The sequence below is a fragment of the Alternaria arbusti genome, assembly GCF_024043155.1.
Source record: "Alternaria arbusti strain BMP 1465 chromosome Unknown scaffold_1, whole genome shotgun sequence".
Taxonomy (NCBI): Eukaryota; Fungi; Ascomycota; class Dothideomycetes; order Pleosporales; family Pleosporaceae; genus Alternaria; species Alternaria arbusti.
The window spans coordinates 100,034-122,232 of NW_026249941.1; the positions used below are offsets into that span (position 1 = coordinate 100,034).

Sequence of the window (22,199 nt, forward strand, 5' to 3'; positions counted from 1 at the left end):
TGGCTGATGGACGTATTGCTCTTGCTGCTAGCAGTGGAACGCAGCAATGTGTCGATCTACAGTATCTGCGTGCTGTTCAGAATAATCCGGTCGGACTGTATAACTGTGCAGGGCTGGGGAACACTGGGGCGGCTGACAAGGGGATTAATTGGCCTTTGAGGAATGCTACAGTTGTGTAGGCGAAACGAAGGGTGGTTCGTATAGCATCTGATGTAGCCTAGACGGTCGAGAATCTACTCGACTCAATCATCAATGGCATGTTCGGCGTTGGGCATAATCGTTTTGCTGATCTAATTGGATGTACGTTCTTTCTCGAGGGATTCGATGGTCTCTGGTCATGAACGGGCTGGCGGGTTCATCAGGCGGACGGTCAAGTGCAACATTGTGTGGAGCTGACGCCGGCCCGGTCGTCAATGTCGAGAAACTGCATCCGCAATGAGCCAGGAGATGGGGCAAATGCCGTTAATGCGTCATAGTGTCAGAGGGTCGTGAGAACGGACGGAGGGTTGCAGATCAGCCAAGGCGACCTCGGGAAGACGGCGGGGCTGCGCACGAGCCCTCTGTTCCACCTCAGCTTCCGGATGTTCAGTCCGTCCTGAACTTACATCTGGACTGTCCTCAATGTATCTGCATAACGCATGACTAGAAAGCCATACCGCTCTAAAATCTCACCCGATAAGCGCTCAATCGAAATGATCGCGATACCCTCAACGTCTCCACTCTCATCGAGGCTGCCACCCTGTTACGTCACAACTCAGCCGCAGTCACGAGCACCCACAGCACGCATGCGCGGACATCTTTGTATAGATTCAGAGTTTCGTAAGCTACCTAGAGTCTCCTGAGCCAAACGCTTACACATCAGCGCCCATAGTATGACACGGCAGACAGATGCTTAAACTGCAAAATCGCGCGCCCATCCTCCAAAGCCAACCCGCGGAACCTGTCCATGACCATCTCCTTCATTCGCTCCGCCTTTTCGCCCTGCAAATGGTAGCCAAACCTGTTCCCTGTGCTATCGTTGCACCAATTCCACAGCGCGTCCACGCTCTCGAGCGTACGCGTGCCAAAACCGCGCGACATCTTCATATCGCCAAACCCAGCGGCGCTCAGATCGCGCTGCATCTCCGGCAGGCTCGAAGGCCATATAAAATTATCTGTTGGCTCGCCGAGATCCTCTAAGACGTCATCGCGGACGTCCTGTATAGGCAGACGGAATGCGCCGTCCTGAGTCGCGATACCAATAGCAGTGCCGGGCTTGGCTAGAGTGGCGGCTTGAGCAAGGAAGAGAGGTTTGTCGCTGAACCAATGGTATGACATGTTGCAGTGTATGGCATCGAACTTCTGTCCTGCGAACATGGAGAGATCATGCACGTCGGCGACGTGGAGCTCTACGTAGGGCTTGAGCGCCGGATACTCCTCCAAGGCCTCACGCGCCCGCTTGATGCTGTACTTGTCTAGGTCGAACCCCACGACTTTCCCAGTCGGGCCTACAATTTGCGCAATGTCGAGAACGTCGCTTCCGGGACCGCAGGCCGCCACGAGGACGTGTTGGCCTTTGGAGATGTTCATCATCTCTGTCAGGGCATGGCCGTAGCCGCGCTGCATCGTATTCGTACGGCTGTAGCGATCTGCTGTTGTTTCGGTGGCTGTACCCCATTTCGTGGGTTCTTCGGCTTGGGTAGCGAGGACGGACATGATGTACTAAATTCTAAGCAGTTTCAAACAGATGGAAGAGGTGATGTCTTGAAATGAGTACGAGATGGTAACCTTGGAACTGCTGAGTACTTTCAAGTTATATGCATAGGATATGCTGCGATAAGCACTTGCGGGAGAGCACCCCATTGACACTTCGTACGAGCCGGCAGATCCCATCACCCTCCGCTGAATGGTGTATACTGAGCGGGGAAGCTCCGAAGATCCGCCGTTTCCTGGACCTCCGGTCTGACGGCTGCGTCATACAGTCACGGCTGCTTCGAGTGCTTTCTTGTAAAAGACCGCAATGAGGTCCGTACATTCGTCTACGCTAAGCATCCGGACATGGGGAGGGCTATACACAAGAAGCGGCCTCGGTGTCTCTTTCGCCACCACTCTCGCAATACATACGTGTTAAAGACCCATCGATCGCCACGGATACAGAGTGACTGCGATGACTGAGGCATTGACTTCGGCATTTAAGATTGGGCAGCCCAAGACGTATCGGACAAAGGGTTCTGTGGGGTCTCCCGGCCCGACTGTGTTAACGCGTGCTCTTGACAGATAGAGTTTACACTAGTGTGGGACGCCCATATGTCTCATCCAACCTTCTTCTCGATGTTCGAAACGCACTGGTATGCAGAGCTTATACTAGTTCGGCGCCTGGAGTTTGTTATCTTATCAACGTCAGTTCCCGTTGAGGCATTCTCAAACATCTTATTGAGTGATGGCAGCAAAGCTGCGGATGCATGATGGTATTGACGCCCATAGGTACAAACCCAATTGTCTTGGAAAAAAAAACCTTCTAAACCTAGCTAAGGACATTTACGTTAACTCTGACGAACAGACTCTAGAGCTACGCGCCAGTATAGTATCGCCATGAACATCTAGAAGCTGTGAGACGCCAAACCGCCGAGATCATCTTCGCCACCAAGGCCGAGATCAATCGCTATCTTCGCCGAAGTTTGATCACGGCCTGTTTGTCAATGACATCGTCGCCCAGTAAATAAGGTTGTGCACTACCTTCACAACTCTTCTCACCACTCCGACATTCTTACCTTCTTACCCTGATGGAGGGCGCATCTCGTCGCTGGGCCAAACAAAGACATTAGGTTGATCAACGCATACATCGGATCCATGACCGTCACTATATGGAGCTGATGAAAAGTCGAGAAGCAGAGAACTCATAGGTCTTGGTACCCTTCTTCGATGTTGCGGACCCGAACGTGACATGGAGGATAAGATTTACGTATACCGTGTCTTGTATATCTCAACTTGATCGGCATGGATAATACATCGGGGGAAAGAAACATGCCCATCCATATGCTGCAGAAGTTACTCTAATAATGCCACCTAGGCATTCACTCACACAAAGAAACACAACGCTGAGGTTACCGGCATCATGTACTAACAAGGCTCTGTCTCGATTGTCCACATCGTATCAAACACCACAAACAGTGTTTATAAACACACCACTCACCTCCAAGTCTAAGTACAAATCATCCCATCGTACCCAATACTGACATCATTAATCCTCACTACGCAAACAATCGCAAAACAACAACCAGCATGTCACTCATCACCATCATCAGAAATCTAGTAGATTCCGTGTCCTACAATTGGAACTGCCACCAGTGCGGTAGTAATAACGTGGCGAAGGAGCACCCGGCTCAATGCGCATCGTGCTCGCATTTCCATTGCTGGAAGTGTGAAAACATCATTAACTAATCTACGTACGATGTGCGGCTAGTGTACTTCATTTGCCGTCACGAACATATATCTCATGACCATCTGGGCAGTCTTTCTATATGCTAGCTGAGAATACAATTGTGGTTTTACTTGCGCTCGAAGAACCTCGTCTGGATGACATGTGAATGCCAATACTTGCACATGGATCATAGAGCGACAACTCTTTGCATTAGTCTCACACAATGCGCGCACACTTTATAGGGCAATGCTGGATACAACGCAGTGTACTCAATCGAAGTGATACAATGTTCTTGACATCTTTCAGTCTGACGTACCCGATTCTATAAAAGAGAAGTTCTCACTACCCTCAAAGCCTTCTCTCTCTATACCGCCATACATGATCCACCGTTATCACTTAATAACTGCACGATTGTCTGGTACCTTAGTTTGCTTCTCAAGCCATCATCTCTTTCTCACTTACTCGCGAAGAAACGGCTTGCGCATCTGCTTCGACCATACTACCCTCCACTATGCTCATTTGCAATAACTCATTTATCGGGCTACTTGCCGGTCTATCCTGTATCTCAGCAGCTCCTCTGGAAACCTTGGCGAGTGAAAGCACTTCGACAGCGGCACATAACACTAGAAATGTAAGTCTTATATCTTAGTCTATGCGACTGCGACTGCGACTGCGAGTAACCTTTACTAATACCAAGGTTTAACAGGCCCCTCAATTCTCCCTTCAACTTCTGTACAGCGTCTGGGATGAGGATAAATACCTCTACATCGCCCAACGAGGGAAGCAAGGAATAGCATGGGGGCCGTGTGGGGGCGACGAAAAGAACAATTCCTTTGAGCTAATCCATTATACAGAATTAGGCAAAGACTCCCGTCCCAACGCCATCGATCATCCTCCATTTCCCAGCAAAGAAGTAAGTAAACCTTCCCTCTTTCCCTCTTTAACATATGCTGACCTCGATGTTCTTGACAGGTTTCATTCCCTATCGAAGTACCCGGCAAAAAGGACTGCCGTTACGAAGGCAGTGGCGTCGACGCGGGCCAGATTCGGTGCAGAGATGAGGCTGTCGTTCAGTGTGGGAAGGATCCACAGTACGATGAGCCTACGATCACGTGTTCAGGGGGGAGCAAGTACCATCGCGGATATGTCTGCGAGTTCTGAGTACCCGTAGACTTGAGTTTGGGCGTTCCGGAATGGATGGTTGGGAAACAAGAGAGACGTATAGCGGACTGCAGTCGTGTGACGAATCCACTGGAGAGACGTCGCTTATGGTGTTTGTATGATGGCGGATGTTCATGTAGACAACACACGACTCTTAGCGTTATTGGAAGATTGTGCGCATCGATCGTGATTGCTGCTCTGGTGATTGCTCCTCGTAACGAGTAACCAACGTTTCGTCGTCATGTACGTCTAGAAACGTGGTGTTGATAATGTGAAGGGTAAAATGCCGGTGGTTACACGTTGCCAAGCGCGAGACTGGGATACGAACGAAAGGACACTGTGGCCCTGTAAGGGATGTGACGAATAGCAAACGAAAACGAATTGACCGGGCCGCAAAGAGTATCATATTTGCAGTGAAAACATGTTTGCGATAGTCAGGTCCCGCCGGAAAGAGTGAAGTAGTCCGGGCAGCTGTGATACCATTACTTCTTATATGTCGTGCAATCTTGGCGTCACTTCGGAGTTGTCATATTGTACAACATGGTAAAGTAGCGATACTTTGAATGCTTACTGTGATGCCTACGCAATCTGGTAAACAGGTCCTCTTACAGCGTACTGCTGCTTATAAGAAGGCGGGTAGTAATATGTCCACGACTGACCATCACCCAACACAGCAAGCTTGCGGAAGCCGAGATGATGTTCTACCCTTTTCTCCTCCTCTGTGCCAGTCGCTCCTTCGCTCTGCCGGCCAGCACCACCGATGTGTCGCGTTCGATAGACGACACAAACCAATACATGATCCTGGACGAGCTTGGCATACCATTGCGATCACCATTCATGCCAGGTCTCGTTCCTAGCAGCGATGAACGGATTCGGAAAAGAGATATCTGGAACAACACAAGGGTCAAAACCGAAGCGCCTTCCAACCCAAGCGCTTCAGACAACGCCTCGCAAGTCCGGAAACCAGCGGCCAAAGACCAGCTCACAGCTCTCGCCGAAATCATTCTGTTCCCAAGGACTTGCGAAATTGATCAGCAGTACGAAGTTCTCGCGATGGCTGAAATGTTCGTGAACATCGGTGTCGTCAAAGCTGATCTGGAAGGGGGCATACGCCGAAGCTCGTCCTTATGGGGCGAAGATGTTCCAGGCAAAGAATATATAACCACATGGATGTATGTGGATATACTTGACGATGGGCCATTGGTGACGTCGGATCTGATAGAGAACATGTTCTATCTGATGATATATGATGAATCTTGCTATGCTACACCAGGCCAGACCAGAGGCGGCAGACTGCGGGCGGTGCATGCGCGTACGGGTAGGGAGCTTGCCAATGTGGTCATAAATGCGGTGGACTCTAGAGACGCGTAGTATTAGGCGATGGATCGCGTGGATTGGGAAGGCAATGTATTTGGATGATCCTTTGGAGTACCCAGGCCCTTCAATCCTATTTCACCTTCAAGTCTTTCATGTGCGTATCCGGATCCGCTTCCACAACATACTCGTCCAATTGGACCAAGCCCAGCAGAGCCTCGTCGTCGACAACGTCTGTCATTGCTGGTCTCTTTTCTGTTTGCTGGCTACGAGCTGCCTTCAGCTTCAAGATTGTCTCTTCATTATATTTCTTGAAAGCCTTGGGGTTCTTCTTCTCCCTATGCGGATCATGCGACTCGCTCTTGAACTGGTATCCTCTAACTCGCGGACCTTGACCAGACTTCTCGGGAAGCGTAGGTTCGTAATAAGCCTGGAAATCGGCCATGTCAGCGTCGAAGGTACCCGCTTCGATGGAGGCGCGAATGCCGGTAAAGAAGGCCGAGAGAATGGCGTGGTTGTGTAGCTGAATGAGTACCCAGCCAAGCATTTCTTTGGCAGCGAGCAGGTGCTGGAGGAAGGCGCGATGATGCTTTGTGCAGGCGTAGCATGTGCAGCCTTCGGATAGCGGGGTGACGGACAAAGCATGCTCACCGCTCCACATGTCGATGCCTAGAGAGCGGCGCGCGCTTGTGTTGCCGTCTCCGACGGGCGCTGGGAAGGTGAAGTCGAGGACGATACCCGCGTCGGTCGCGTCGGCGAGGAAGGGCACGGTGAAGACGTCCACGCCCATGCGTACATGGCGGAGAAGCTCCTGTGGGCTGGCAGGGACGTGGAAGGATAGTCGTGGGAGGTGATGGAGCTGGTCGGGTAGGTTGTCGAGTAGATAGGCGTCGTAGATGGCGAGGCCGCTGATCTTGTCCACCATGTCGTCTAGCAGGTGATCCAAATACCATGACTGTAGGTCGCGCTCGATGGGCAGGATGGGCGCAAAGATGCTCCATGCTTTCTCGTCCTCGTCGATAGTGCCCTGCTTGGCTACCATGTCACGCAGCCACACCTCGGTCCTGTCGCTCATCCGGTCTTTCCGCTTGAGACTGATGGCCTCCTGCCCGACTGGTATATCACCCAGTCCCACGACGATGTCTGGTTGCAGCTTCCGTGCCGCGGCGGCATAGTACTCGGAGCTGAGAGTCGTAAAGCCGACCGACGTCAGGAGGCGTATCTCGGTGTCTGTATTCCCGTGAGGGCTGGCTATGGGCGGATTGCGACGCGCACCCAGGACGAGGAGCGTGTCTTCGGGGAGGGCGATGAACTTGCGCAACGGCTCGGGCACGTCATACTTGAAGACTGGCGGAGTCTTGTGCGGGCGCTTCTCGACGACTGCATGCTGTTAACGGGGCTTGGTGGCATATATGGGGAACGTTACGTACAGTCCTCGAGCGCGACGTAGACCCCGCCAACATCGGCGCTCCGTCGGAAGTTGTCCTGCGATACATGGGGTATGACGCCTCTGGACGTGTTGCCAATAAAGGCGGGTGTAAGGATACTCTTGCGTCCCGGGAACGACAGGCGGCCGAGTCGCGGCGCAAGCGAGCCTGACGTCTTGAGGAGCGTGAAATCCAGCATTTCAGCCGGCAGTTGACCAAGTTTCCTCGTCGAGACCCCGTCAGACATGGTAACACTGAAGATCTGACTGTTCAATGTCCAAAGCTTTCTCTCGGTCCATACATCAAGCGGCAGCTGTCGAATACAACTCCGAATGTCGTTGCCTATGGTGGGGCGTCCATGTTCCTGCCGACTCATCGTCGAAAATGTGGATGCGTGCACGTGCAAGCGTGTCAAACCGCGTAAGGCGTCCGACTACCTCTGATTTCTACATCTGTCCTCAATGTTCTTGAGAAATTAATGGCTGAATCCTCTTATTATCGCATCAGACGTGGTCATGGATCGCTGAAGCCGCCTCCCACAGCGATTGCCCATGTCTTCACCAATGACCAAGCACGACCACGATGAGCCACCTCGCCAGACTCTACGCGACCCTACCACGAGAAAACGATATCAGGACCCATTAGTCGTGTTCGTTGTAGTTCTCATCGCTTTCCTGGCCTTCTACCGCATCTACAGCCCTTCCGCTACCATAAGCTCACCATCACTTCACGACAATGACGTCGATATTCAGGTTGTCGAGACTTACAATGAAGACCAACTTCAGGAGGTTGCTGCCTTGATGGACGAAATCTACACCATGCTAGCAAATGCCTCGTTCATTCCGCATGACTCTATCAAGCGTGGCCCACACCAAATCAATTCTACAGCCAGTCCCTGTAGGCGCGATGCAGCCGACCTGTGCTTAATGGAGATCCTCCCATATGTAGACGTCCCACTACTCGACGATGACCATTGGTTATGGGGTGGCACTTTTTTCGATTTCCGGATAGATAAATTCCTGGGCTACGGCTGTGATCCTGACGAAGCAGACAAAGACCCTTCGTTCCTCATGCGGCCAGGAATGGTCCACTTGACCAATGGCGGCTAGGATGGCTGGGATCTCTACAGAAGTTGGCAACTCCAATATGACACTAGGAAGAATGCAATTAGGGTCTATGAAGGAGAGGAGAGGAGTGATTACCAGCCACAGGTCAATGGGTGCTTGGTTCAATTCCGAGATCCATACAAGAGCGAACAGTACAGATCTGGTCACAGATGGGAAGACACCCCTGTCATTGGAGCGATTAACTCAACGGGAATTCTCTCGGTGAACAGGCACAGCCGTGATTGAACGAGATGGGCCGATGCGCCAACCTTCTTGAGGAGGATCAGAGACGCGTATCGGAGCACAGCATGGACACCATGGGTGGCCGCGAACCCCGCTGATCGACCCGCTGATCCGCGCGTCCTTCCGCCTTCCCACAACATCACATCATCGCTTCTGATCAAGAACGGTTGGCCCGAAAAGCTTGACATCGATCAGTTTCGGGCTGACTTCATCCGGGCGCAGCACAAGCCGTCAGGACGAGGCTGGGCCGAAGGTGCTTTCCAACAGATCAGAACTTACCAGGATGATCCAGATGATCCAGCCAACATCTACTATACCAAGAGAGTTCTACAACGATACCAGGATCGTGAACTCGACGAGGAGATCAAATATTCCACTGGAGAATTGAACAGGATGATGATGGAGGCGGAAAGAGCAAAGAATGAGATTGATCAACACGACAAGAATTACGAAGAAGCGAAACGGCAGATACAGCGGCTGTGTCCAGACGGCATCTGTGTCGAGGCAGAGGATCTCATTCTTTGGGAGTTCAGAGGACTAGAACAGACATATGCAGAGGCACAGCTCAAAGCCGACACTAAAACACTGTGCGAACGCCGCCCTTGGAGGCTGGACGAAAGGTTTTATGATAGACATTTGTCGTCAGATCAGCACGCAAGTTGTGTCACCCGACTCAACTTGGAGAGACACTGGTTAGAGTTGGCATACCAACAGTCCCGCGCCGATGCCCTCGTTCATTGCGCTCGAAGCAACAAGGATCTCCTCCCCTCTGCCTCATTCGAGACCATCGCGAGTATCTACATTGCCGATTATGAAAGTAATTATTACGGGTGGAAGATTGAGGATATCAAAAAGGCTTTGTCTGGTGACATTGGCGATGAAGCCCTTCGAGAGCCCTGGAGCCGATTAGAGGTTCTGGAGGAGCCTCGTTCTTCTTCTGATGACAGATTGTACGACTAGAAGATATATGGTCCGGGTATCAACATGAAGAGCGATGGTCACTATCACAATGGTAAACGGTAGCGATTGTTCTCACTCTTTTCTCGATTCATATTGCATTCATCTTCACTTCACTTTCTTTCACTTCACCTTACTCGATCACATCACAACAGATTAAACCGCCAACTCCTTCCTCAATGTTCTGGCAAGCCAGAAACATTAATGAAAAAGCATAAGGAACACAACAAGTGAATGTTGTGGAGGGCCGCCCCACCTCGCGGCGCTCGATGACTCGCAACCATGCGTCGAAGAGTCTCTCTTCCAAGCCGTGCACGGAAAAAGCCAGTCGAGAAGGCGATGCTGGGGGTTAGCCAGCTGCTGTGAGTTAGTCGAGTATAGCCCGGGGGGCGTGTGGATTGTAGGAGGGAGGCAGGAAACGCTGTTTATATAGTCGGCTGCTGGCCTGCCAAGAGCGGCCGGATGAACCTGTGGGCCCGGATTTCACATGGACTGTGCTCACACCGGTATCCGTAGTTCTGCCGGCGGTATAGGGACGTGCGGGACGAGGTGAAGGCGACGTGAAGAGGACTTGCGACAGTCTGGACTGGTGTGGTGACGTCAGACCTTTTACAGCGGTCGAGACTCAATAAGCGCATAATCTGTCTCAGAAATGGAGTATGAGAGTCTCTGCCGGTTAGTGGATATTGCGCTACACCATGAGCCCAGTGGATGAATGTCAAAGTCACGTGCGGGATTCATGTGCGCCAACTTTCTCAATGCTCGTCCTGCGAATTTCATCAAACGGCATATGATGATGAGATGCGGCATAAGAATGACTGTACACTGTTTTGAAAGAATAGCCAGCGACAGCATATGTCTTCAGACTTGATGGTCGTCACATCGCTTGTCCAGGGTTGCCCCGCAACTGACACGCGATCCCACACGACCCCCACGCCAGTACGCGGTTCAGACTGCAGACCTCGGGAGTCGCGAAAAAAATCAGCCGCGACCAATCGTCACTTCATCATGACAGACCGCTTAGATATCGTCATCAAAGACGCGAAGGCGCTCGTGCCAGGTCGCAAGACATTCTTTGATCTCTCTGGCGAACTGCGAAACCAGATCTACGACCTTGCGCTCGACAAGCAATACCAGCGCGTACCCTTGAATCCGTACTATCTCAACAAACCCGACCCGTACATTGCTCTACTACAGACATGTTCTCAGATATATAAGGAAGCGCGGAGCTACCTTGTCGAGAAGCAGGTTGCTTACGTCCCAGTAATGACCGGTATGCAGTACAACTACGGAGGCGTCCTGGACGAAGACTACGGCCTGAGCAAAGAGACGACAGACACCATTGCAGCATCACTGACCGACTTCATGGAAGTGCATTTCCACTTGCACATCGATATTCTGCGTGTCTCGATAGACCGCCGGTGGGACGGCAGCGACGACTTCCGTCTTAATGATGCAAACGGAGAAAAATGGAACATAGTCGCCTTACTCGACACCCTTCACCACGCCATCAAGAACTATATTCCGCACTCTTGGAACCTGTATCTTGAACACGAGCTGGGAAAGCGACGTGCGACGGTCCACCTCGACCATCTACTCTCACTCTGGCCCAGGATCTCACCAGAACACCCTTGCGTTCCTATCGCTGCGATGCGCGACCTCGTCGATCTCATGGCGAAAGACACCATGACTGAATGGCAGATACGGTATTACATCCCGACTGGCCAGGCCGGTGTATCGATCAGATACGGATGCACGATGGACGACGATATGGCCCACGCGATTCGCGACACGGAGCTAGCGCAACTACGCAGTTACGCGAAAACGTGCGGACACGACAATGTCACCATCATCGCAGAGCTATATGGTGAAAACACCGCGTGGGAGTATGGGGACAAATCCGACAGCGTAACTAGGCTGCGTAGCCCCGCTACGGATTTCTGGCCAAACTTGCATTTCGACCCTTGGAAATACTCCATGCCGCATCACCAGCATTGGAACAGGTCTTATCCCGGTAAGTGAAGCACTATTTCGGTTCTTTCTGTGAGATCTTCTTAAGCTAGGAGGATACATTGATATGGAAATACATACTTGTCAACGTCCAATGACGTATATGCTGCAATACCAATTCTGCCACTAGGCAGTCCCCTCAATTTACCATTACTAACGACACATGCGTAGAAGAAATGCCCATCGAGAACTTTGAAGAAGCCGCCCTGTTAGCCACTCACGAAGATCGCCCGCGCCGGGCAGACTGGATGGAGATGCTGCAGCGGAGGGACGACCAGGCTGAGCTGAGGCGGCGGTACGAGGAACATAGGTCTTGGGGTGTTGGAGCGTCAAGCTGAGAGAGAGCGGTAGCAGGCATCCAACGCCTTTAAAGACGAAATGCATGCAGAGCAGACATGTACTGCCACGTTGACCTAGAGAGAATCCAAACACCCTAGAGCCAACGTTGACGTTAGGCCACCCACTTTGTATGTTTCTTTATCGCAACGTAGTCTGCAGACTCGTTTAGTTTTGTTCTCGTATGAAGTGCGGCGGATCTTGCATCAATCGCTGGATAATGACAACGTCATCTCTGATTTCATAGCCTATTGTAGGACTACCTCTAATACCCCAGCTTCGCCACCCTTTCCTTGCCCAAGATATCCGCCAGACTAACCAACTTGAAGCTCGCCTCTTTCGCAGTACCTCCGCCAGCCAACTCATTAGCATCGTCATGCGTGACAAAAAGCCCGTTCGGGAAGTCCTTGTTCAGCGCATTGCCCACAGCAGCGCATCCATCCGTGTTGCTGACGTGGTCGATGCCCTTTGCCTTGTTGTCAACGATAGTGAACGTCTCCACGTACTTGTGCGGGGGCGCGCGCTCGTAGATCAGATATGCGGAGATTCCCTGCGACGAAACGATGATGTAGCCGCCTGGACCTGACTTGGCTGGCACAAGCGTGATGCCCTCAACGTCGGCATGGAGATCACTTGCGTCGCCCACTTGCGCGATCTGAACACCGGTGTTCGAGCCAGTGGGTTCGGCTTCGTAGCGCCAGATGCCGAGTGGTTCTTCGCCGATGAAGAGGTAGCTGGCACCTTCGTCCGCAACGCAGCCTTCGACTTGGCCGCCTGAGCCGCCTTGAAATTCGCGGACGAGCGTGGTTTGTAGGGTGCCGTTCGCGGTCGCGCTGAGTTCGTACTGTAGGTATTGCGCATTCTTGTTGTTGACGAAGAGGTACTCTTTTCCGGTAGTCGGAGAGCGGTAGTTGCAGGAGCCGTAAGGTTCGTAATCTTTCGGTAGCAACTGTTTACCACCAGAAATGGTGCTAAGGTAGCCTGTGCTGTTTACTTCGACCAGGCTTGGCGATGTGTTAGCAGATGTTCTGAGAAGTCATGCGATGGTACTCACCACATGGTATTGTCACCGCGGCATGCTGCGAATGCGAGATCGACCTTCCGGGAACCGAGAGTGAAGTTGTAGATGACATCGACGTTGTTTGGCTCTTCAGCCGTCAGGTGCTGAAGGAGATTTCCCTGCAGATCGAAGACACCAAAGCCTTCGCCATCTTCAGACTTTGTTGTGGTAATGATCTTGCTCTGGTCTGGTCGAGTGGAATGGATCCAAATCGCAGGGTCGTCGCCGTCTCCGCCGTTTGCATCAGTCTCGAACTTTGCGGTGACCGCGACGAACGAGCAGTCTGGGCCAGTCCACCCATCTTTGCACTTGCAGATATTTGGGCCAGTACACTTGCCACGTCCAGAACAATCGTTTTCGCAGGTGACGTTGGAGCAATCGCGACCAGTAAAGCCGGCAAAGCAGAAACAGTCCTTGCCTGACACGAAGCCATTGTTGGAGCACTTCTTGGTGACGGAGCTTTCGCAGTGCTTGCAAGCCTTGTTCTTGGGACTGTACTGTGTGTTTGGCTTGATGCTAATGGATTTGAGCGCGCCGTCCAGAGAACCTACAGCTACCCCAGTATCGTCCTCTCCCTCAAAAGCGAAGGCGAATGCGCCAGATGGGTATCCAGCAACTGAAGATTGAAGGATGGCGAGCGAGCCCTCAATAGAAAGATCAGAGATGCCGCCCAATGCGATGCTTCCCTTCTGCTTGATGTCGGAGTCGTACACATCGATGACCTCGTCGTGGGCTACGAACAGATAGTCGGCGGATGCGCTGTGGTAGGTAGCAAGTCCCGCAACTTCGATTTCCTCAGTGACAGTCTCAATTTCGGGTGCCTGGATAGACTCCGACGCTTGGAAAGAGTACAAGGGTAGATCTTCGGCCGAAAAGAAGATCCCGCCATTCGCGAACACGGCGCAAGTTTCGCCTTCGATAGCAACGGGAAAAGTTTGAACCTATGACCTTTGTCAGTATTACTGCCTTTGGCCACGATCAATAGACAACAGTACCTCCAGGATCTCGACCCGGCTTTTGTTGCTCCGAATCAAGAATTGCACAACCATCTTCTTTCCGAAGAGGAAGATGTAACTTTGTCCGCTCTTGCCACTACGCCACACGCACGCAGTACTCCAGTCCCCCAGCTGCTTCTTGTTATTACTTTCGATCATCTGCCCACTCTGAGCGTCGAAGACCCTGATCAAAGAATCTGGAGCTGGGATATTGACGATCAGATCCCTACCGTCGATGTCGTGAACAACGACAGCAATCTTCGAGCGACCAGTCTTCTGATGCGACTTCTTCGCAAAGCTCGAGGAATTGGAGACAGAGAATGTCCGGAAGCCACCATCGGCAGCACTTCCATCATTGATGACCAGTACAGGCGATTTGCCGTAGACGAAGTTGGTATTGTCGCCCTCGAATCCAGTAGCGGCTGCGACAAGTGTGACGTTGGCGTTTTGGGCTGCGACGAACGATGTAATCACACTCGCCCATACGAGGCATCGCGCGAACGTTTTCATCTTGTGGCGGATGTTGTCAAGATCAATGAGGGCGGCCTGACTCCATGAGCCTGGTCGTCGAGGCCGTTTTATATCCCAACATGTCTACAAGTAATGGGCTGAACCTAGACTTCCCGCTGATCCATGTGCATATGCAGTCCATGTCGTTAAAGCCCTTCGGAGCACCGATGTTTCGAGGAAGAATCCACAAAACTACGCGACATTGTCGTTAGGGGCGCGATGCATGGTGTGCCTGCTGCTTTGGGTTAGGTCGGGATGGCTGAGCGGCCAATAACGATGTGTGCTATTGAAACGTGAGACGGCCGGGCAAGATTCGAGGCCGGGATCAACATGAGGAGAACGGAGAAGGATGGAGACCTGGCATGGTCTTGAGGTGTGAACATGCACTTGAAGAATTGTGGTGACATGCCAGGCTCGAGCAGAGGGTGATGGTATGTCTACCAAGTTGCAACCATTGGAGATTGTGTGCCACACTAAAGGCGATAAGCCTGATCGCGCTTTAGCTTGATCATGATTAGAATTGGTCCTTGTCCTGCGGGTGGACTCTGACACGGATGTAGATGTAGATTAGAAGTTGGTGGGTTGATACTTGGGCAGCTTCCAGTACCCAGTCTTCTACTCATATCTCGTTGGCATCTCCAGGCGCGTTCCGCAGGTGTTGTTTTACACGCAGAGCTGGAAATTCACGTTTCTGGAATGTTTGCTGTGCGCGAATAGAGGGCATTCTTAGTGTATCACTACGAGATTGAAAGACCTCGGGAACATTGTGAGAACGATGACGCGCGCTGTGCCAAGGCGCAGATCCGCACCCGTGGCACCAACAGACGCGACAGGAGGATAACACGACCCCGACGACATCGCGCAGCGATTCATTCGAATACATGCCTGCTGGCAGAAGAATCGCGAGTCCCTGTATAATTTCTCGGTTACCTACTCACGTTCATCCTAGGTCTCCCCTTCTTCCGACGCGCCGCATCCGTCCGCACGATACGCCATTTCGGCAGTACTCCCATTATCATCTCTCCACGATCAAGGGCGATGTTTACAAGAAGAACGATTGTTCCAAACACACTAGGGCTCTAGTCATGGGCGATCTATACATGCTCGGTTGAACAACGTACTCCACCAGGGACATACTGTAGCATGCGTCCATGTTCGGAACCGATCGCATGACTTTTAGCCATACGCTACAGCCATACAGTGTAGACGATCATCGCACGCGTCATGGATGTAACCTTCGGTCACGATAATTACCTTGGATGGACATACCTAGCAAAGCCGACACATGATCAAGTCGTGGAAGACTTCTCGGTTCAGTGCTCCTTCATGGCGAGCATACTGAACTGTAGCTGGCATATGAAAGACGGCAGACTTGAGGGGACGAAACACAGGACACAGTGATCGATACTTCGTCTGGAATCCATATGGAACAATCGAGCCCAAGCCCTCGGCACTCTATACCCTTTCTCCTGCGACGATGCGGCACTCTGGTGGCTCCAAATTGCATCTCCACGCGGCGAGAGAACCTGCTCTCAAGCTTGTCACACACTTGAGCATCCCAGGTAACAAAGGACCCCGTGGTCTTGATGCCAACGAGTAGTCATACAGCCCCGCCAATTGGATCGACGCGGTGATTGAGTTGATTACTCGCCATTCGCGACCCCGCCTTCTACGCGTTGCAGCATGCACGATACACCCTGGCCATCTGTGCATCCTTAAATTGCCCTTGCGAGATCCAAGAATACAAATTGTCCGGGGAAAGGCACCAAGAATGCTTAGCTATCGGTACATTCGCGATGGATTGAACCACTACCTTTAATTCGTTGCTCGCAAGCTAACCCCGCACTGTACATTTAGCGCCACGGCTCTTGACCTCATATACCGAAGTATAATCACTTGGCAACGTTGAAATATCCATACGAAGCGCACTACTCTGAGATGCATATGACGGGGAGACCATTTTGGGAACTTAGCTGTGCGACGAAGTGACAGCCTGATCGCGTCCAGCAATGAGCTCTCGACTCCCAAGGCGGAGTAGATGTCCATGAATCCGTCAGACATTACCGCATGATCAGTTCCTCATATTGTATGAGCTCATGGTCGGGCTTCTGGAGACTGGGCAATATGCATTGTGTACTTTGCACACAAGCATGGCTAGGAACGAAGCCATGAGACGATCCTATAAGTTGGCAGCATCATGTACTCCAATAACGGTGTGACATCCCACATCCTTCATTCAGCTCACAGTCTTCCCTTTCATCATGTTGTCGACTTCAAACCTTGCGGTGTTTCTGGGTGTTTGCGCCTCCCGCGCATCTGCCTGGGTCATTGGAACGGAGCAGTCCGAAACTCACCCAAAGATGACCTGGCAGCGCTGCACAGGCAGCGGGGGCAACAGCTGCACCAACGTCAACGGAGAGATTGTCATTGATGCTAATTGGCGCTGGCTACATTCCGTTGGAGGCTACACCAATTGCTTCGACGGAAACGAGTGGAACACCACGGCGTGTGCGACCAACGCCGCATGTACCAAGAACTGTGCTATCGAAGGCTCAGACTACCGCGGTACCTACGGTATTACGACTTCTGGCAATGCTCTTACTCTCAAGTTCGTTACCAAGAACCAATACTCCACCAACATAGGCTCTCGCACGTACCTCATGAAAGATGCAAACAACTATGAGGTAGGGCAGCGCACCATATCTAGGTATTACACAGACGCTGATCGTTGTTGTTTGCCGTTTAGATGTTCAACCTTATCGGAAACGAATTCACCTTCGACGTCGACAACTCGCAGTTGCCATGCGGTCTCAATGGAGCATTGTATTTCGTTTCCATGCCCCAGAAGGGCCATGGTGCACCCGGTGCAAAGTATGGGACTGGTAAGTCACAGGATTCGCCATTCATAGAGCATGAACTGATACATTCCAGGTTACTGTGACGCTCAATGTGCTCGAGACCTGAAGTACATCGATGGCAAAGCCAATGCAGAGGGTTGGCAAGCATCCGAATCTGACCCCAATGCGGGTATTGGCAGAAATGGTGCATGCTGGTGAGTACGTCAGTCTGCTCGGCCTGGCCCATTCTGACGTGACTCAGCACCGAGATGGACATCTGGGAGGCAAACTCAGTCTCCACGGCTGTGACCCCACACTCTTGTCAGCCTGAAGGCTACTCAGTCTGCACAGACGATACGTGTGGTGGAACATACTCGCTCGATCGCTATGCCGGCTCCTGCGATGCGAATGGTTGCGACTTCAACCCATACCGTGTCGGCGCGAGGGACTTCTATGGCAAGGGCAAGTCTGGTGTAGACACATCAAAGAAGGTGACAGTTGTCACACAGTTCTTGGGATCTGGAGGATCGCTCAGCGAGATTAAGCGCTTCTATGTGCAAAACGGCAAAGTCATCGCCAACCCGGAGCCCACAGTCCCTGGCATGGTATGTGCTCACGTCACCAAGCCTTATGAACTCCATTCTGACAATCGCACAGACAGGCAACTCGATCACCCAAGAATGGTGCAACACGCAGAAGGAAGTTTTCCAGGAGGAAGTCTACCCCTTCAACGAGTTCGGCGGCATGGAGTCTATGGGCAGGGGCATGAACCTGGGCATGGTACTCGTAATGAGTCTCTGGGACGATCACTACGCCAATATGCTTTGGCTTGACAGCAGCTACCCTACTGATAAGGATCCGGAGCAGCCCGGTGTCGCCCGCGGCGAGTGCGACGTCAACAGCGGCGTGCCAGCCGATGTAGAGTCTGCTAACCCGAATGCGCAAGTCATCTTCTCGAACATCAAGTTCGGGCCCATCGGCAGCACTTTCGCGCAGCCTGTTTGAGTTTATCAGGACGCATGATGAGCTTCGGGGTTGCTTTCACTGTCTCTCTGGTTCTGGCTCTACGCAGCCTCATTGGTTACCGCTTGTACATAAATCTGTCTGATCATGTCATTCGCTTCATTCTGATCAGATAGACGGAAAAATCGACGCTGTACAGTTTTAAAATACACTGTAGGCAATAAACATTCGTTCAAGAATGCGCACACTTGACTCTAGCGCTTTCACCTTTGGCGGTGTGTATTCACGGTGAAATACTGGTCGGGGCAGGATGGGCTGCTGTCAGCTCAAAGTGAAAATGCCCCTAACTTCTGTTTCTCATTAGCATGTCAAAACATCCTTGGAGCGAAGTAAGAACTTCTAAGTCATTATTCAACCCTCCCGAAGTCCCCTTGACAGCACATGATAACACCATGGCTATGGACCTACAGCTCGAAGAAACATCACAACAATCAATTGCGCAAAGTGCGTTGGCCATACCAGAGCTCACGGAAAACATCCTGAACCGTTTGCCGGATATTCACGATCTCATTCATGTTCGAGCAACTTCAAAGGCCTTAAAGACCATCGTCGACGGAACACCCAGCATCCAACGCCGCTTGTGGCAGCTTCCCACCCCAATCCCACATGACGAAGACCCACATTACCCAAATTTGCCACAGATCATGTCCACGTATCCTCTCAAGCTGAGCTACCAGGAGGTGGAATGGGCCCTAGAGGGGATTCGTCGCATGGAATGGGATTTTTATGACGCAATCGAGGCAGGCGAGGATGAGGAAACCGCAGCCGCGGCGCGAGAGCAGCAATGGGAACGTCTATGGCATCCGTTCGAGAAATTTAACTACACGTTTTCCCTTCAAACTTTCTTCATTCTGACACCTCAGCAACATGCGTTCAGGTGCGACAGTTGCCGGCGTCTTCACCCTCCATACGCTGCCTCGGGCTTGCATTCCTACACAACCACGAAATCTGCGGTCGAGGCTATGGTTCAGAATTGCTCTTTCGATTCGCTCTTGGGAATTTCGGAAGTGCAGATTACCGGATGGGGCCTGCATTGGACGAAATCGAGGGTCGCATGGCTGGCCGCAATAATGTGTACGTTCTAGCGTTGTTTGCCAGGGCTGTGATCAACGCTTACGAAACCGCAAAGCAACGCGGTGTTCTTCAACATTATTTCATGGCGCCCGTGTACACAAGGCTCATTCTGACTTGCGTCCAGAGTTACGAACCCGTGGATGTGGCGAATACCATTGTTCGCGATCAAGATGGCATCAAGTTGGGGCAAGTGCTACGCGCTCTTCTGCGATTTTGTGACCTGACCTTTACACGCGGTCGCGCTAAGGTACTGACTGTCAACGAGTTTTACGTCATAAGTGGAATGTATGCTGAGACATGGAAGGAGGACAAAGCCTATATCGCCCAGCTGTACGACAAGGCACAGGAGGAGTTGTCCTGCTTGCAGGAAGGTTATTCGGATGAAGACCAAGCAGCTCGTGATTGAAGTAACGAATGCGCCCAGAGATCGCAGCGACTGATCCTGTATCTAGAAGCAGGAACTCTCGCATCATGGATCAAGATCTTCTTTCTTTCAATCTTGAGCGTTCGCTTCGGTACACCAGAGTCTGTGTCGCATAGCCGAACCAAGTTCGTTTTCACTGAGATATCGAGATCCACGTCACAACGGCAAACATGAGCGTCTGCTTCGTATGGAGTAAACGCGATCTGTTCTCACATGGCCGAATACAAATACTCTCTTGTTCTCTCTTGTCATGTTCGTGCGTGTCCAACTTGTGTTCTTTCTTCCAAATCTTTCCTGATTTGGCCCCAATCTGTATTTATCATTGCCTGCAAAATTAGCGTACGCTCCGCCTAAGCCTCTCCCCCACTGTTAGCCAGCAGTGCCTGCAGCATCTACCGAAGATGCTTGAAGATCGTGTGGAAGGTGCGACACGTTGTTGGTTTCCGTGCCCATGCGACGACTTAAAGGAGGATCAGTGCGATTGCTGCTCGTGGTAATCGCATGCGAGGATGGGCCACAAACGCCCAGATGGTGTTGCATGAGGCTGCTTGGGCGGCAGTGGTGACGTAGCTGCCTCCTGAACCTGGCACTAGCGCAATTTGGGTTAGCTCAAACAGGACGGACTTTGACCTGGGCAACCACCGCAACTCCTTCTCGACATCCCGAGGTCCCATCACTACCACGTGCGCTCATCATAATTTCCCTGGTATCGTGCAATAAGTTGTCAGAGGCTTGTGACATGTCGTTCAGTCTGTTGGCTGAGCATGAGACCGAGAGATGCACACTCCAGACTTCGCTTGACCTGACCATGGCCGATTCGTGACCTAAAGCTTGTTAGCTGGTATGTGACTGCCTATTTCATCTGGCGAGTATAGTGGATCAATTGCTCTATATCTAACATCTGACTAAGCGCTAGTCGACGTGTATTACAAGCGAGTCTCCAACCCTTCGTTAGTATTACGTGTAAGGCGTTCACCCGCTGCGTATAAACCATCGCTTACCTCAATTGTCGCCCTTGTTCCTTCTTCACCGACTCCGTCCCCATCATGGTACACCCTAACGTCGAGTCGCGCTCGGCTGCACAGCAAGTTACGATAATACCCGAACTTCTGGGCGCGATCTTCATACATTTCAGCATATTCGATCTACTGCATGTAAAGCAGGTTTGCAGAAGATGGCGCGACTGTGTCGGAAACCTAAACGAGCTACAGCCAGCTCTTTACAAGCGCGCCACACCGGTGAAGCCAGGAGATAATCCGCACTTCAAGCCTCTAAACCAGGCGATTGCCGCAGCAATTTCCTCCGACGGGCCGCCATTTGGAGAGTTAGTCCTCAAAATCGGTCGTGAATTTGAGCAACGCTTGGAATTATTGGTCGGACCTGATACGGCGGATGGCAAGACCTTCGACAATCAACGTGGTTGGCTCCAGAAATTGGATTTCTACCACACCGCATTCTGGATGATTGCTCATTTTGATTATCGGAATCATGACCGCGATACCATAATGACCATAATGGAGCCCCTCGATTGCGGCAAATGTCACACGTTTCACCTCTGTTTCCAGTGGAATAACTTGCACCCGTTGCTTCAATTTTTGAAAGATGTCCCATTGTTATGTATCGACGGATACAACTCGACGGTTGCCATAAGACTCAGAAGTCCAATTTCGGATTGGTGGGAAGGCATCGAACCCAGATATCAGGTGTTTCAAAATGTCATGGACCTCGCAGAACGACTGGAAGACGTGGACTCGATCTGTGCAAAATCTGGGTTGCAACATGACATTGGCATTCAGCCTTCGGGTCTCCGGCTTTCGGTAGCAGTCGACCAGATAAACGACGACAGGCTTTTTTACTATTCCACGGGTACATTGAGACGATCAGGTGTGCTCATCCGGGACTTCTTGGAAGGGATCATGTGGGGCAGCCGTCACTTGGCTATCACTGTACAGACTGATGCCTTAACAGAAATCGAGCCAGACGCGCTTGCCGATGCGCAAGTCAGAGTCATGGCGATGAACGAGCGTATTGCTGTGATGGAAGCCCGCTCAGCACTCTGGCGACAACAAGCACAGAGAGGAACGGATCCGTTAGGCCGCAGATTCGGGACGCTCTAGGGGTTCTAGGAAACTAGAACGAGAATGTGCAATGATGCAGATCGTTCAACATGTGCTTTGTAATAAATCTACCCTACAATGAATCAGATTCCTTTAATCCGTAATCATAAGAGTCTCACTTCCTATGAGACACATTCGTTACTGTTTCGGTATGATGAGTGTTCTGGTGTGACTATGAAGAGGAGGGTTAGGGTGAAAGGTCGCA

The 22,199-nt window shown here is 51.6% G+C and overlaps 8 protein-coding genes across 8 annotated transcripts; 5 read left to right on the forward strand and 3 right to left on the reverse strand.

Annotated features, from left to right (window-relative positions):
• Positions 1-858: 858 nt before the first annotated feature.
• J4E86_000039 (uncharacterized protein) lies at positions 859-1,695 on the reverse strand (the record flags this gene model as incomplete). Its single annotated transcript, XM_051440616.1, has 1 exon — positions 859-1,695. One exon carries the CDS (start codon positions 1,693-1,695, stop codon positions 859-861), a length of 837 nt encoding a protein of 278 aa, XP_051306787.1.
• Positions 1,696-5,257: 3,562 nt separating this feature from the next.
• On the forward strand, positions 5,258-5,883 carry J4E86_000040 (uncharacterized protein; the record flags this gene model as incomplete). The annotated part of the gene is made up of 2 exons (XM_051440617.1): positions 5,258-5,733; positions 5,835-5,883. The coding sequence occupies 2 exons, from the start codon at positions 5,258-5,260 to the stop codon at positions 5,881-5,883; spliced, it is 525 nt and encodes a 174-aa protein (XP_051306788.1).
• Positions 5,884-6,008: 125 nt separating this feature from the next.
• On the reverse strand, positions 6,009-7,549 carry J4E86_000041 (uncharacterized protein; the record flags this gene model as incomplete). Its single annotated transcript, XM_051440618.1, has 2 exons — positions 6,009-7,255; positions 7,306-7,549. 2 exons carry the CDS (start codon positions 7,547-7,549, stop codon positions 6,009-6,011), a joined length of 1,491 nt encoding a protein of 496 aa, XP_051306789.1.
• Positions 7,550-7,865: 316 nt separating this feature from the next.
• On the forward strand, positions 7,866-8,411 carry J4E86_000042 (uncharacterized protein; the record flags this gene model as incomplete). The annotated part of the gene is given in 2 exon segments (XM_051440619.1): positions 7,866-8,199; positions 8,215-8,411. The coding sequence occupies 2 exon segments, from the start codon at positions 7,866-7,868 to the stop codon at positions 8,409-8,411; spliced, it is 531 nt and encodes a 176-aa protein (XP_051306790.1).
• Positions 8,412-8,448: 37 nt separating this feature from the next.
• On the forward strand, positions 8,449-9,611 carry J4E86_000043 (uncharacterized protein; the record flags this gene model as incomplete). Its single annotated transcript, XM_051440620.1, has 2 exons — positions 8,449-8,521; positions 8,716-9,611. The coding sequence occupies 2 exons, from the start codon at positions 8,449-8,451 to the stop codon at positions 9,609-9,611; spliced, it is 969 nt and encodes a 322-aa protein (XP_051306791.1).
• Positions 9,612-10,616: 1,005 nt separating this feature from the next.
• Positions 10,617-11,956, forward strand: J4E86_000044 (uncharacterized protein; the record flags this gene model as incomplete). The annotated part of the gene is made up of 2 exons (XM_051440621.1): positions 10,617-11,622; positions 11,790-11,956. The coding sequence occupies 2 exons, from the start codon at positions 10,617-10,619 to the stop codon at positions 11,954-11,956; spliced, it is 1,173 nt and encodes a 390-aa protein (XP_051306792.1).
• Positions 11,957-12,219: 263 nt separating this feature from the next.
• On the reverse strand, positions 12,220-14,519 carry J4E86_000045 (uncharacterized protein; the record flags this gene model as incomplete). The annotated part of the gene is made up of 3 exons (XM_051440622.1): positions 12,220-12,958; positions 13,009-13,955; positions 14,010-14,519. 3 exons carry the CDS (start codon positions 14,517-14,519, stop codon positions 12,220-12,222), a joined length of 2,196 nt encoding a protein of 731 aa, XP_051306793.1.
• A 2,360-nt stretch (positions 14,520-16,879) lies between these two features.
• On the forward strand, positions 16,880-18,361 carry CEL1_1 (Esterase/lipase/thioesterase; the record flags this gene model as incomplete). The annotated part of the gene is made up of 5 exons (XM_051440623.1): positions 16,880-17,203; positions 17,266-17,401; positions 17,451-17,571; positions 17,619-17,961; positions 18,014-18,361. The coding sequence occupies 5 exons, from the start codon at positions 16,880-16,882 to the stop codon at positions 18,359-18,361; spliced, it is 1,272 nt and encodes a 423-aa protein (XP_051306794.1).
• Positions 18,362-22,199: the final 3,838 nt, after the last annotated feature.